At 46.7% G+C, this 15126-nt stretch overlaps 1 protein-coding gene and 1 long non-coding RNA gene across 4 annotated transcripts in view; one reads left to right on the forward strand and one right to left on the reverse strand.

Annotated features, from left to right (window-relative positions):
* LOC144685729 (janus kinase and microtubule-interacting protein 2-like) overlaps nt 1-15126 on the reverse strand; it is a 286964-nt gene that overhangs the window by 91047 nt on the left and 180791 nt on the right. The window contains exon 11 of the mRNA XM_078550555.1: nt 14337-14462. Coding sequence (XP_078406681.1) covers nt 14337-14462 — 126 coding nt within the window. The remainder of the gene's footprint in view (nt 1-14336; nt 14463-15126) is intronic.
* Nucleotides 1-15126, forward strand: part of LOC144685730 (uncharacterized) — a 66215-nt gene that overhangs the window by 18772 nt on the left and 32317 nt on the right. Inside the window, exons 4-5 of one of the 3 annotated variants that reach the window (XR_013577769.1) lie at nt 2818-2936; nt 14386-14569. This is a non-coding gene — a long non-coding RNA (uncharacterized LOC144685730). Of the gene's footprint in view, nt 1-2817; nt 2937-6259; nt 6398-14385; nt 14570-15126 lie in introns of those variants that run through there. The other 2 variants (XR_013577771.1, XR_013577770.1) reach the window with 2 other exon arrangements.

Genomic DNA, 15126 nt, shown 5'->3' on the forward strand with positions numbered 1-15126 from the left:
TACTGTTTGAGACTGGCTCAAATCCAAACCAGTCTGGCTGACTGTGGCTGCATCAGTGATTGTTTAATCTTTTTTTCACATTGACAAGGGCACCACTAAAGACAGGGCAGCAATGGTAGCAATCAATAGTCTATAAAATACACAGGAGCATTACAACTCAGTTGAAGAAAGCAGACTCTTTTCCACTAAAAGTATTCACAGTGGAAACTTGGTCCAATGTCAATAATGCTGCCTTATCTCATAATGTGATGTCAAACACCAAAGCTGCTAGTAGCAATGGTTCGCAAAGATAAAGGAAAAACTGTTGATGAGAATGGAAGATAAAGATTTCAACAGTAGGACTCAGATGAGAACACACAGTAAGTGGAAAAAGGATTAGCTGTTCTTATCAAGTGCTAGAGCTGAAGCAAATTCAAAATTTGCCACAACCATAATAGTGCTCATTACAAAAACAGAATTACCTGGAAAAACTCAGTAGGTCTGGCAGCATCGGTGGAGAAGAAATCAGTTAACGTTTCTAGTCTTCATGACCCTTCGGCAGAACTGAAGCATAGTTAGGAGAAAGGTGAAATATAAGCTGGTTTAAGGTGGGGGGGGGCGGGGGGAGAGAGAAGTTGAGGGTGTGGTGATTGTGGAGATAAGCAAGCAGTGATAGGAGCAGATAATCAAAAGATGTCACAGACAAAAGGATCAAAGAGGTGTTGAAGGTGGTGATATTTGTCTAAGAGAAGTGCTAATTAAGAATGGAAGACAGGACACTCAAGGTCCACTCTAGTGGGGGTGGGGTGGAAAGACTAACAAAGTTTTAGTTTTAGATTTAAAAATAATGGAAATAGGTGGGAAAAGAAGAATCTGTATAAATTATTGAAAAAAAAGGGAGGGGGGAGAAACGGGGTGGGGATGGGGGGAGGGGGAGTTTAAGATCTAAAGTTGTTGAATTCAATATTCAGCCCGGAAGGCTGTAAAGTGCCTAGTCGGAAGATGAGGTGCTGTTTCTCCAGTTTGCGTTGGGCTTCACTGGAACAATGCAGCAAGCCAAGGACAGACATGTGGGCAAGAGAACAGGGTGGAGTGTTAAAATGGCAAGCGACAGGGAGGTTTGGGTCTTTCTTGCGGACAGACCGCAGGTGTTCTGCAAAGCGGTCGCCCAGTTTGCGTTTGGTCTCTCTAATGTAGAGGAGACCGCATTGGGAGCAACGAATGCAGTAGACTAAGTTAGGGGAAATGCAAGTGAAATGCTGCTTCACTTGAAAGGAGTGTTTGGGCCCTTGGACGGTGAGGAGAGAGGAAGTGAAGGGGCAGGTGTTGCATCTTCTGTGTGGGCATGGGGAGGTGCCATAGGTGGGGGTTGAGGAGTAGGGGGTGATGGAGGAGTGGACCAGGGTGTCCCGGAGGGAACGATCCCTACAGAATGCCATCAGGGGGGGTGAAGGGAAGATGTGTTTGGTGGTGGCATCATGCTGGAGTTGGCGGAAATGGCGGAGGATGATCCTTTGAATGCGGAGGCTGGTGGGGTGATAAGTGAGGATAAGGGGGACCCTATCATGTTTCTGGGAAGGAGGAGAAGGTGTGAGGGAGGATGCGTGGGATATGGGCCGGGCACGGTTGAGGGCCCTGTCAACGACCGTGGGTGGAAAACCTCAGTTAAGGAAGAAGGAGGACATGTCAGAGGAGCTGTTTTTGAAGGTAGCGTCATCAGAACAGATGCGACGGAGGCGAAGGAACTGAGAGAATGGGATGGAGTCCTTACAGGAAGCGGGGTGTGAGGAGCTGTAGTCGAGGTAGCTGTGGGAGTCGGTAGGCTTGTAATGGATATTGGTGGACAGTCTATCATCAGAAATTGAGACAGAGAGGTCAAGGAAGGGAAGAGAAGTGTCAGAGATGGACCATGTGAAAATGATGGAGGGGTGGAGATTGGAAGCAAAATTAATAAATTTTTCCAGGTCCCGACGAGAGCATGAAGCAGCACCGAAGTAATCATCGATGTACCGGAGAAAGAGTTGTGGGAGGGGGCCGGAGTAGGACTGGAACAAGGAATGTTCCACATACCCCATAAAGAGACAGGCATAGCTGGGGCCCATGCGGGTACCCATAGCCACACAGCATCCGCAGTAGCTTTTAGCTTTTTGTTTTTATCATAGTGCTCATTAGATTTAATTTAGTGAACATATAAATTTGGCCCAATTTGGGTGATATTTTCTCTCAAAATTCACTCAACTTGTCCTCAGGGATGAGGCACTTAAATTCTGTGGAGAGATTAGAGAAGTTGGTTTTGTTCTCCTGAGAGCAAAGGAAGTGGAGATTTAATAGGCGTGTTCACAATTAGGGAAGTTTTGTTAGAGTACCTGAGGAGAAACTGTTTTCACTGACAAGTGAGTCAATAACCAAAGGATATTAATTTAAGATAATTGGTACCAAGTGGGAGGTGAGGAGGCTTTTTTTAAGCAACGTGTTATAATAATCTGGAATACACTACCTGCAAGGGCGGTGGAAGCAGGTTCATTAGAAACTTTCAAGAAGGAATTGGATATATGCTCCAAAAGGAAAAAGACTTTGAGAAAAGAGCAGGGGAGTGGAGCTAATTGGATAGTTTGTTCAAAGAGCTTCCAGTGGGCCAAATAGCCTCTTTGTACACTGTAAGATCCTATGATTCTATAACTCCATTCAAAAAATGGCTGCCTGTGGGGACAGAAGCACTAAGTATTCACTGGCTCAAGTATGCCTCCATTCCTTTACTGTCAGTGACAGGTAGTGGGTGAGTGATTGTGAATGAGTGCATCTTCAGTCTCAATCACTATTCTTTCTCTTCCATAACAGCACACAAGTACCAGGTGGACCTACCATGAGATCACTCCTGTTGAGGAGGCAATGCTGACAATAATCGAGAAGGGAGTGGCCCATGACCACAGGCAGAGCAAGAGACATCTCAACTTGAGGTATGCGGCCATTTCAGCTTCCTTCCATATCCGTAACTATTTCTGATCTATAATTCCTCCAAACGTACCCTTACTCACAAGCTCTATATGGTCTCATTACACACATCCTCCTACAGCAGCCACATGTGCTGCAAACTAACCTTGCCTTTACCACTGCAGGCTCCCTGGATCAAGATCCATCTGGTTCCCCTCAGAGGAACCAGAAGAGGAGGAAGGGCCACCTCACCCGTCCCAGAGTAGGAAGAGGAAGAGGAGAAGAGAGCGGGAAGAAGGCACTGTATTAATTTTTACCATTGTCATAGGCTCAGAGATTAGCACCATGCATAAATTAGAACCTAGGATACAACAGGGATCTTCAGTAGTATACTGGGCACAAGTGGACAACAGTCATGCCACGTGGTAGGAACCCCATAGATGCAATTTTGCCACGGGACAAGGTTGAATACTAGCTTTGCTCGGTAGTTAGCCAGCAAAATGGTGTGCAGCCACTTTAATGAACATTAGGAGACAATTTAATTGGTAATCAGAGGCTTAATCATTCTCAGGATGGCCATAACTAGCGCACTTAAACTGATTCACAAAGATGGCATCTTGCATTAAAGATGGATTGATCAACCTTTGAGCTCAAGACCCTATCTTTGCGACCTCAGAGACTCTTTTAAGCCTAAACTACAAGCAGTAGGTGGCAAAATAGCCTCTTTTATTTTCCAAGCTGCAAAAAGCAGCTCATGAACTATTAATATGATTCCAGGGGGAGAATTTTCTCCCCGTCGGGCAGGCCATTCGGGAGCGAGTGCGGGCGGGCGTGGAGCTGATCGCTGCCCGCAATCAGCTGCGTGTCGCCATTTTACAGGGGCGGGCCAATTAAGGCCCGCCCAGCGTGAAGTGCACCCAGAAGCTGAGCGCTACCTATACGGGCAGGGGGAGGAGGGAGAGTCAGGGCCTGTGCTCTTTCACGCACACGCACAAAAGGGCACGAAAATCTCCCTGAGGCAGCTCCGTGCCTCAGGGAGCTTAAGTTAAGTGCAAAATATGTTAAAAATAAAAAAAATAAAATTATTCAGACATGTGGCAGTGTCACATGAGCTGGGACATGTTTATGAATTTTAATAAAAACTGTTATTTAAGTTATAAACCCTTCATGAAATCTCATCCCGCCCGTGGATGAGATTTTGTGAGAAACGCGAAGGCCGCCTGGGCCGCCTGCTCGCCAACCTTAAGGTTGGACGGGCAGCCCTGCCAATTGCTTTAATTAGGTTATTAATGGCCTAACAGGCCTTTGACAGTTCGGCAGACATGCAGCCGACTCCCACCGAAAGGAAGATCAGAATGACACGGTGATGTCAGGGTGCACGCCCGACGTCACCGCGCGTCATTTTACACGTTGACGTGGGGGGTCCGCCCCCACACGCCGACCTGAAGATTCTGCCCCAGGTAAACTAATTTGAGGTATGAAGAGACACAAAGTGGATTAGAATCACTGTTCTTTTAACTCTGGAATTCAGGTTTTAATTCATGTTAACCTTGATGAGATGAAAGTCTAACTCTCCTTATTGTCTGCAAAGTTGCATGTGAAATGGATCTTGGGAATCTCAACACAGAGGAAGCTTAGCACTTGAATTAATATTTCATTCAGAAGGCATGTAGACAGGCAGGGGTGATTTTCTTCCCAAGCACTACACTGTCGGAACTTTGGAGGGGCAGGAATTCTGACTGACCTTTCTTTGACCCCTGGACTCAGGTTATTTCCTGGGATTGGACAATTTGGATCTATTGGGTAGGATCCTGGATTCCTTCATTAAGCATCCCAGTGTGGCCTTGGGGCAAGTCACTAGCTGTAGGCCCCGGTAACATTGCCAGCATTATCTGGGGAAGCTGAAACTGTTTGTCTAGTGTTCCTACCGTCCATTATTGCTATGGTACAAATGACAGGAAATAGGTCAGATCCGTGGTTCACACAAATTATAGCAGATACATTGTTGTTTATGCGATCTGCTCCTATAGACGGTGAACAGCATAACAAGTAGCTGAAAGGCAGACGGAGACTGTGCAACTAACTACAGCAAAACAGTGGGACAAATTTAGAGGTACAATTCTACAGCCTAATTATCTCTTGATTAGAGAAGGGAAGAACAGGGAGAGTAGGTAGAGAGAAACTATTTCCATTAGCAGCAGGGTCAGTAACTGGAGCATCCTTGTTTAAGATAATTGGCAAAAACTTCAGGAGTGGGGAAGGGATGAGGGGGTGGTGGAAAGAGGAGGAAACTTTTTTATATACAGCAAGTTGTTAGGATCTGGAATCCACCTTTTGAAAGGGTAGTGGAAGCAGATTAATTAACAATTTTGAAAAGGAAAGTGGATATATATTTAAAGAGGACAAACTTGCGGGCTATGAGAAAAAAAAAGAGTAAGGGAGTGAGAATAATCATATAGCTCTTTCAGGGCTGGCACAGGCATGATGGGCTGAATGACCTTCTGTGATGAAAATCAATGATTCTAAAAGCCACAGTTCCAGCCAATTGCTTGCTCAGGGCTACTCTTTGGAGTACAGGGACACATATCTACAACTCTGCTTCCGACTTCAACTGGAGGGCCAAGGGTGCCATTAAAGTTCTAGGTAAATGGAGCTACTTCACTTCTTGGAAGCTTACAAAGATGACTCATTCTCCATATGAATGGGAGAGGGCTAAATTGACAGGGCAAGAAAGGGAAGCAACATGAAAAAGTCTGCCTGAAATAGGAGGTGACTTAATGCATTACAAATAGTACCTTTGTAATGGACTTCAATGGAAATAGCAAATGGTTTTCACGGTTTCCTAGATATAAGCAGCTGCCTGTGGTAAATGCAGACATGCAATGGTGGGCATGCTATTATTTCTGGAAGATTTATAAGTTTTGGGCCTGTCTTAGATATTCACTTAGGTACAGTGGTCTTGGACATTCCTCTTAGTACCATGTGTTCAGAGGTGTGTCCATACTGCCCAGCATCTAGTGACATGATAGTGTAACCTAGGGGTGGGACAATAGTATCGCCTTATGATTGGAACTAGATATCATGTCTTTAACATGTGAAGTTCTCTATTCTTTCCAAATGCGGACTGAAAAATTGTACACTTGAATTGTTACCTTGCTTTATTACAGCCAGCAAACCAACATACAGAGCAATCACTTCTCACCTTAATCAACTAACTACAAAAGCCTTCTCAAGAACAAGAAAAATAATACGATGTGACATGCTATCAGACTATTAAATTTTCCTCATTTGCCTTCTAATTCTGACTGGTTCTGGGTTTGAAATATGCAAGTTTCCTTTTGCTCCCCAGATCTTGATTTGCAAGTTGCCAGACTACACAATTATGGAACATGGTGTCTGCAGAAAGAGTCAAATTCTCATCCAAAATCCACTAAGCCTATTCGGCCCCGATTTGGTGTGAGAATAGCAGAAGCAAAAGGAGAGGCAGACAGTTTTATTGACTGCTCTACTGATGAGTCAATGAATGTGCAAAAAGGTGGAGGGACGGGCTTCCTACGAGCTGGTAACTCAGAGAGAAGAGAGCAAAGATGCACAGCCAGTCAGCTTAACATTTGTCCAGGATGCAATTCCCACCCCCACCCCACCCCCAACCTGGGAGTGTTCACCTTTGGTACAGAATTTTCCCGTTGGCGTGCGGGGGCTGGACCCGCAAGCCGATGCATAAAATAATGCGTGGTGACGTCGGGCAAGCGCGCAATGATCTCTGATGCGCGTCCACCATTAATTAACGGGCCACTTAAGGTCCTTGAGGCACCAAGTGAGGACAATTTTTCGGGGCCCATGCGATCTTCGGGTCGTCACATGGGCATAACGGGCAGGCAGGTAGGAGACATTTGTATAAACCTCATCGACAGCAGGATAAGAGGGCTCAGCGGGGTCGCAAGTGAGCTCTGGTGGGCTCTGTCAAATATTTAATTTGGAAAGTTACTGATACTTGCCTAAGTGAGCTGAAATAGTTCAAAACGCATACCAGCTGCTTGGACTGGACTCTCAACCTTCAGGTCAGCATTCTGCAGTGAAGAATCGTTTTGGGGCCTGCAGGTTTCAGGAAGCCTTCCCTTAGCCTGGGAATGGGAGTTGAACTCTCAACTGGAGGCACCTCCTCTGAAGAGGAAGAGAGGGTTAGAAGGGGGAGGAGGCCAGGCGTGCATATTCAGCCTCCAGGGGAGCCACCTTTGGGAGGAGAGGCACAAGGGGTGCAGGGCCAAGAGGTAGTCCAAGGCAGAAGGGGCCGCAGAAGACACCACTATCCTGCTGCCAGGGTATACAGGCTGCGAAGCAGCTACCTCAATATGTCTGAGGTGCAGTGCGGAAGGTGGCTCTGTCTCTCAAGAGATACAGTCAACTATATCTGTCAGATGTTGGCCTGAGATTTCCGCAAACTGTGTGGGTGGAAAGCCCATGCCAGTGGCTCCAAAGGTCGCAGCTGCCCACAACTTCTATGCCTCTGGCTCCTTCCAAGGCTCGGTGGGTGATCTTTGCTGTGTCTCCCAATCAGCTGTCCACACTTGTGTCAAGCAGGTTACAGACGCTCTGTTCAGGCGGGCATTGACCTTCATCCACTACCAGGCAAGCCAGACACAGCGAGTCAGAGGCTTCGCGGCCATTGCTGGCTTTCCCCACATCCAGGGTGCCATCGACTGCACACATGTGGCCATCAAGGCACCAGCAGGTGAGCCCAGTGCCTTTGTCAACAGGAAGGGCTTCCACTCCATGAACGTGCAGATAGTGTGTGATCACAGGATGCTGATTTTACAAGCCTGTGCAAGGTACCCAGGCAGCTACCACGATGCCTACATCCTCAGACACTCCCATGTGCCGGAGCTCTTCAGTGCTCCCACAAGGGCTATCCCCTCAGTAGGTGGCTCATGACGTCTCTCCGCCATCCCAGAACAGAAGCTGAGCAGCAGTATAATAGGAGCCACGTCTCCACAAGGGCTGTGGTGGAGAGAGCCATCAGTCTTCTGAAAATGCGCTTCCAATGCCTGGACTGTTCAGGGGGCGCACTCCAGTACCCCCCAGATCATCTGTCGCTGATAGTGGTTGCATGCTGCGCTCTCCACAATCTTGCGCTGGAAAGGGGCGATGCTGTAGACGAAGAAGATGTAGATGCAGTAGATGCGGCTGTACATGATGAGTCCAGCGGAGAGTCCGAGGATGAGCACACACAGGGAAATGCTGAGGGGGTAGACGCTGACCCAGGCATACTCCAGGGAGGCAGGGACACCCGGGAGGCTTTAATCCAATGAACCTTCAGCTAGCACACCACATATGGACCTCCAGCGCAAGCCTGGACTGCAGGCTCGATACTGGATTCCTGAGTGCTAAATCTGACTGGATAGGAACATTAACTAAGGGCCTTGTCAATAAAGCTGAATGTCACACAAATCACTCATAACACTACTGGTAACCATCCACCTGCAGAAGAAATGAGGCACCCTCAACCATGGTGACATGTCTGAATTTAATATTATAACAAAAGGAACTTAAGAAAACAAAACGACAAAGGTGTTAAACATCACACCAACTCATAAAGACCTCATTGCAGGCCAACACAAAAGCACCAGTGATAAACCCATGGTGTGCCTAAGGTGCCTTATGTTTACGCTTTTGGGTGCTACGTCTTGGTGCTGCCCCCTCACTGGGACTGGCGTTTGAGACAGCCTGCTCACACTGCTGTCCTGTTGGCCTCGACCTTGGCGGCCGTTCTCTGGCCTATGGAGCCTGTGCTGGCCCTGCCTGGGAGGGCCCTACCTGGGAGGGAGCTGCCAGTTCCACAGCTGGCATCTCTCCAGTTATCGCAGCCTCATCGGATGCAACAGTCACTGGCAGAGGGGCAGAGGAGCTGCCACCCTCATATGGAGCACCCTGAGAGGAGCCCGCAGAGACGACAGGCAGTTGCTGCGCCGACATGAGGTTGCTTCAGACCCCCTTGCTCACCATAGATGGATGGGCACCGAGCTGGGAAACTTGGTGCCCAGGCCATCTCCCACACTGGCACTGACCAGCTGAGGTCAATGCCGATGTGAGGGCTTGCTGGTCCATGTGCATCCCCAGGAAGCCCTGATTGGTCTCCTGGAGGAGCCTCTCCACGAGAGTCACCACTCTCTCCATGGAGGAGGCATGGCGCTCGGCCATGAGGCACATTGTATTGGCGATGGTCCACGTGGACTCCTCCAACACAGACGCCGAGCCAAGCATAGCCTCATGTATCTCCACCAGATGCTCCAGCACACCCTGCCGCATCTCCTGCATTTGCTGCATCACGGGCGACTCCATAGGCACATCATCAGTCACTGACTGAGCATGTGCCTGGTCCCCAGCAGTCCTCCAACTGCAGGCGCCATGGGCACTCTCTGTCTCCGCCAGTTCCTCCAGCGACTGTGAAGTGCCCTCACCGCTGTGCCCCGGGACGCTAGCCGATGATCGAATTCCCACCGAAGTGCTAGTAGCTGCGCTGGAGCCTGCCTGGCAGAGGTGGTGTGACGCTGGTGAGTCTGAGACTTCAGCGTCCTCAGGTGTGAGAGGGAGCTCCTGCTGCTCCTCCTCCCAGCCCTGCTCCGGTGATGCTGAAAGGAAGGAAAAAGGACATTGGATCAGTTAACATGGAGACAATGTCAATGTGCATCCCTGTCCCCCGGATCATTGTGCGCTCATCCTTCCATAAGCAATGGTCAAGCCATGTTGCAAACTTCAATCACTGAACATTCAGCACTGCCATGGCTGCTGGAAGAACAATAGTGAGCTCATTGTTGAGCAAACATAACTGCCCGTGGCACCCCAGCCTCACCGACACCGGTGGAGCTGGGTGCATGGCACCTCTCCAGATCTAGGTACTCCTGCTCGAACCGGGTAAACATCGCCACCTGGGCCGGCCCTCCGCCAGTCCTCACCCACTCGGCGGCATTATGTACATTCTTCTCCTGAAAAGGAGAGAAGGGCATTGATTAGTGCTACTTGTACCTGGAATCTCTTCGCGGACGGCCCACCCCAACCAGAGTGGGACATTGCAGGGCTCCAGTGCCACCTCACCCTGCTGCTGCCGAACACTCACACAAAGATGCCAGGCCTGTCCCCTGCCCCGCCTCCCCCTTGGCCAACTGCTGCCTACGTCACGTGACACCACTCGATCTAACCTTCCGTAGCAAGGAGGCGCAAGCACATGGAGCACAGAGGGCAGCAGATCAATTGGTGCCAACGCCACCTTGAAGCTCCCCTCCCAGCATGTCATCATCCTGACTTTGACATGTCCTATTGTTCCAGCACTGCGCCTAGGTGCAGTTCCTCCAGGTTGCCCCCAAAACAGTGATGTGGGTCTCAGTGTACCACATGCTGCAGGTGCAGAACACATCTCTTTACCACCCTCTCAGGGTGACCTTGGCATGGGCAATATCTGCTGGCCCACCCAGCGAAGGACACATGCCATCAATGATTCAGTGCAGTCACTACACTCAGACTTGGGGAGTGTGTGTGGGGCCGCAAGGGGGGAAAGCCTACCTGCTGGGTTAAGTGACCAAGGCCAACATGGTACTCACCCTTCCTAAGCGCAAGAGGTCGTTGAAGTGCTTGCGACACTGGATCCAGGTGCGTTGCACCACGTTGCGGGAGTTCACGATCTCCGCCACCAACTCCCAGGCACGTTTGGTCATGTGGGGGGGCTTCCTCCTCCTGTCCTGGGGTACGAGGACCTCCCACTGTGCTGCCACCTCCTCGAGGAGGGCAGCAAGGCAATCGTCCGAAAAACAAGGGGCACAGTGCCCCCTGCCCTACCCTCCTGCCTGGCCTGCTCACCAGCAGTGCTCTGGGAAGCCCTTCCACTGGCCATGATTCGCAGCCTTTGAAAGGCTGCAGCAGATTTTTAAAACAGGCCGCTGGGTCGCCACTGGACCCAGCGGTCATTGCAGTCCCACCACCGCCCGCCCACTCCCGCTGTCCTCGGGAGCTGCAATTCATGCTGGGCGGGCCTTAATTGGCCCGCACGCATGAAATGGCAGCGCGGACCCGATCGTAGGCGGCAATCAGGTCTGCGCCCGCCCGCGCCCGATCCCGCTCCGTCCGCCTGACAGGCAGAAAATTCTGCCCTAGGGAACCTTCCTAACCTCGTAATCTAAATGAGGCGATCGCCACGATCTTCCCTGTGAGTTTCTGAAGCCATTGTTGGGAACTTGAGTCTGCATCTGATCTGGGAACACTTGATAGGGACATATATAGAGAGTTCTATTCTCCAAGATACATCCATCCCCCAAAGTTCTCCTCCCTCACTCATTGATGGACTGTCCTTGCTGTACTGCTTTGCATTTGCAAACTATCCACGATGAGTACACTTGCAATGTTGCAGTTGAGATTGGCTGTGTAACAACAGCATCATAAGTACAGCCAGTGGGGATCATTTTAACGTATATTGCAGGCAAAAAATGGACGATGATGACTTGACAGCTCGCTTTACAACTTGGCCCGTTTTCTTTTCTATTGCTGGAAAGGATTAATAATATATTCGGCACCGGCTGTTACTTTCTGCAGTGTTACAAGTTTTGGGACCTGTTCAAAGTTAAATGGCAATTAAATTATCCACAGGAAGTGCAGTGAGAGGAAGCCAAACAGAGAGTTCATTCCAACCACAACACTGAAGTACAGAGGAACTACTTTTAAACCACTTGTCCCATTTAAAATCTTTATTTCCATCATTGTGCTTGGATCCCTTCAACAACAACACATTTTTTTCCTGCTGACAGCAAGTGACCTGTTTGCAATGTTTTTGTAGGTGTTACTCGGTATCCAGTCACTGAGAAGAATGCAAGGAAGTCCACTTTTTATTTTATTCCTCCCCATTTTTGTTCCATTGCTCTCATGATTTCCTGTGCTCGATCAGTTGTGTCTCCATATTCCATTCCACAGAAAAATGACATCTTCCACCTTGACAGGATGAAAATTCAGCAAAATATAAAAACATCAGTGTAACTAAGGAGTTAACTGATCTGTCTGCTGGGGGTCCATGTGTTTGTACAGATCTGGTTGGCATAATTGGGTGGGGAAGTGGCCTTATGGCTTGGATGTATTTATACAAAATCAAAATGGTGAGAGGTACACCTTATGCACTGGCAAGACTGACATTTATCATCATTCCTAACAGCTGGTTGACCTGCTTGGCCATTTCAGAGAGCAATCAACTACATCGGTCATATATAGGTCAGAGGGCGTAAGGAGAAGAGTTTCCCTTCCTTCCCTAAAGGGCATTAGTGGAGCAGCTGAGTTTTAAGTGGCAATCCATCAGTTTCATGGTCACTTTTACCAATAGCTGCTCTTTATTTTCAAATTTTAAAAACTGAATTCAAATACTCAGACTGCCACTGTAGAATTTAAACTCTCAATCTCTGGATTATTTCCCCAGGCCTCGCAATTACTTGTTCAGTAACACAATTTACTAAACTGCCATACCAATGAATGTGCATATGTTTAATCTGTACGTGTCTAATGCGGGTCTTGGGAGTGAAAAGCAAACTGGCAAGTTTGTGGTAGTTATCCATTAGTGTTTCTACATAACTCAAAATGGTGGCAATAATTACCTATTCTCCTCCACATCAACAAAGCTGCTCTATAATTTATAGCCTAACATTCACTCAGAGCTATTACAAAGGTCAGCAATGTTATGAGTTCAGGTTCCGCTTCAAAGCATTCAAATTTGAATCAGAAGTTTGAATTTATCTGAATTCACTTGCAAGGTATACATCATGTGGAGAATAATGAACAGCTAGTAGTAATTGCATGGAAATTCACCAGATGATTAGCAGTGGGATTGTAAAGCAGGTATCTGGTCAAACAGTTCAGAAAGATAATTTGTCATTCAGTTGGACCCTTGAGTTTGGATTGCTCTATGTAACCCTCTGAACACAGTTCACTGTTATAAATCAAACATTTACTCACCTCGATAAAGTAATAAATCCTATGTTATGAGGATCAGATTGATAGTGTCCCATGTGATGTAAGACTTCAAAGATTCCTTTCATGGATTCAGATGGGATTGTGAACCGCAAGAATCACCTGAATTCCAAAGGGGATCAGAGCCTTGAACTCATTTCAGAGTAGATACTGTGGTCTGCAGAGAGGGGCTTTTGTTCAATTTGAAACTCTTCAGTATCACACCCAGGCCACTCTCCTACTGACACTGATGCATTAACCACAAGGTTAATGATCTTGGTGCAATCAACATGTATAAGCAGTCGGGCACTGCACATTTATCAAAAGAAATGTATCTGTTTCCTACTAGAAAATCATATCATTAGTTTATAGTAGGGAGAATTTAAAAATAGCAGGGGAGAATTTTCAAAAAGGTCACATATTGTCAAAGTTTACACATCCTCACAAACTCCTTGAACCCTACTGTAGCAGTCTGATCCAAAGCTGATGGCATGTAGCATGTTTTTATCCATCTGTTAGCCTTTATGCTCTTTATTGTAAATACAACTAGCATAAAAAAATGAAACAAAATGGAAGAAATTACAGAATTCCACCTGAGTGTAGCCATTGGACATGTAGCCATTTAAGTAATGATGATTTACTTATTTTCAATGGGCCTTATTCCTTATTTGCTGCTAGAATACATAATCATAAACATCATTCAGCTATTTATATTTGTAACAAGTAGGCATTAATTATTAAAAGTACTGAATTAAATGTGACAAGTTTTTTTCTTTTTAGATAAATGTTTCTTTGCATTGAAACAAGAAGGTGTCAATGTGTCAGCTTTATGCACTCCCAATTTAGGAATAGTATGAGTTGGATGAAAAGTCTATACTTTTCTATTAAGTGATTCTAAGCATGTACAATAAGCACCAGATGAAGAGTAAAGTTTGCTCTACAGCAACAAGCCTTAAAACATAATCGCAACGCAAAACTCCCCAAAGGAACATTCCCTATAGCATTGGTGTGAGGTTCTCCAATTTCCCACCCTGACAGTTTTAGCTCTTCTGAAAGTATTAGCTTGTGCTTCCTAGGAACTGGATTGAATGTAACTCACCTCATGTAGATTGCTCACAGGCAGCAGAGGAAGGACACTTTCAATTCATCAGGTTGATCAGTGTTCTAGAGGTGAATGGGCACTGCACTAAAATTCATTCTGCCTCCAATCCTCAGATTTTGCATTTAGCTAAATGTGTCACTTAGAAAGATTATTGATTTACCAAAAAAGAAAAGAAATTCCAGACCAGCTCAGTTTGCTTTATTTGTGTTTGCACTACTCAATGTCACTCTTCTTGCATTTCAGTAGCCTCCAATTACCATCATATGTACAATTGCTGTAAACTTTAAAATCAACATTTCTTTCACTCTTTGGCACTAACAACTTCTATTGAGTTATGTCATTTACTCACTTCATTCAAATCATCCTCTGGCGTTGCTGGTGTCCTGTCTGTTCTGTAGGAAGCCAAGGAGGATGTTTCCGAATCCATTGATTCTTCATCAAATCCAAAACACGTTTCTACCACATGTCTCTGTGGCTGGAAGAGGAGAGAAAAAAACTACTACTCTCAAATGACAGGGGCTCCATCTCTCACCCACCCCTCAGAAGAGATACAAATGTAAAAATAAGTGCCACTGACTCTGATTCATGTGCATTGTTATGTCTTAGCTCCTGGAAGTTTGAAACAATAACATTATTTTACACAGATACAGGATGTTGACATCAAATGTATTTCTCAAAACTCATGTGCTGTGGAACAATACATTGTTAGCTGGGTACACTGGCTGTAGCACAGTAGTGAGTGATGTGGCACCCTGGATACTTAGGTATACATGCGCATAACAATATAGTCCCTAATTCTTTTTATAATGATATAACATACATCAAATGGTGATTTTGAAACATTTATATTTCAGTTACACTTGAATGACCTGAGAGTAGAATTTGACTTAGCAGGCACTTTCAACATTGTAAAACAAAGAAATGGAAACTTGTGGCTTCTTTGGCCAGAATCTTCTGAGGAGCAGCAGTCACTGTTGGATTGCCACTCTGCTCCTAATGTTTTCATGAGAACAAGATACAGACTGGCACTAGGAGAAAAAATACAAAATGGAGGACAGAGTTCATGGTCTGAAGTTGTTGAACTCAATGTTGAGTCCTGAAGGTTGTTAAGTGTCTAACCGGAAGATGAGATGCTGTTC

Source organism: Cetorhinus maximus, chromosome 10, assembly GCF_964194155.1.
Source record: "Cetorhinus maximus chromosome 10, sCetMax3.hap1.1, whole genome shotgun sequence".
NCBI lineage: Eukaryota > Metazoa > Chordata > Chondrichthyes > Lamniformes > Cetorhinidae > Cetorhinus > Cetorhinus maximus.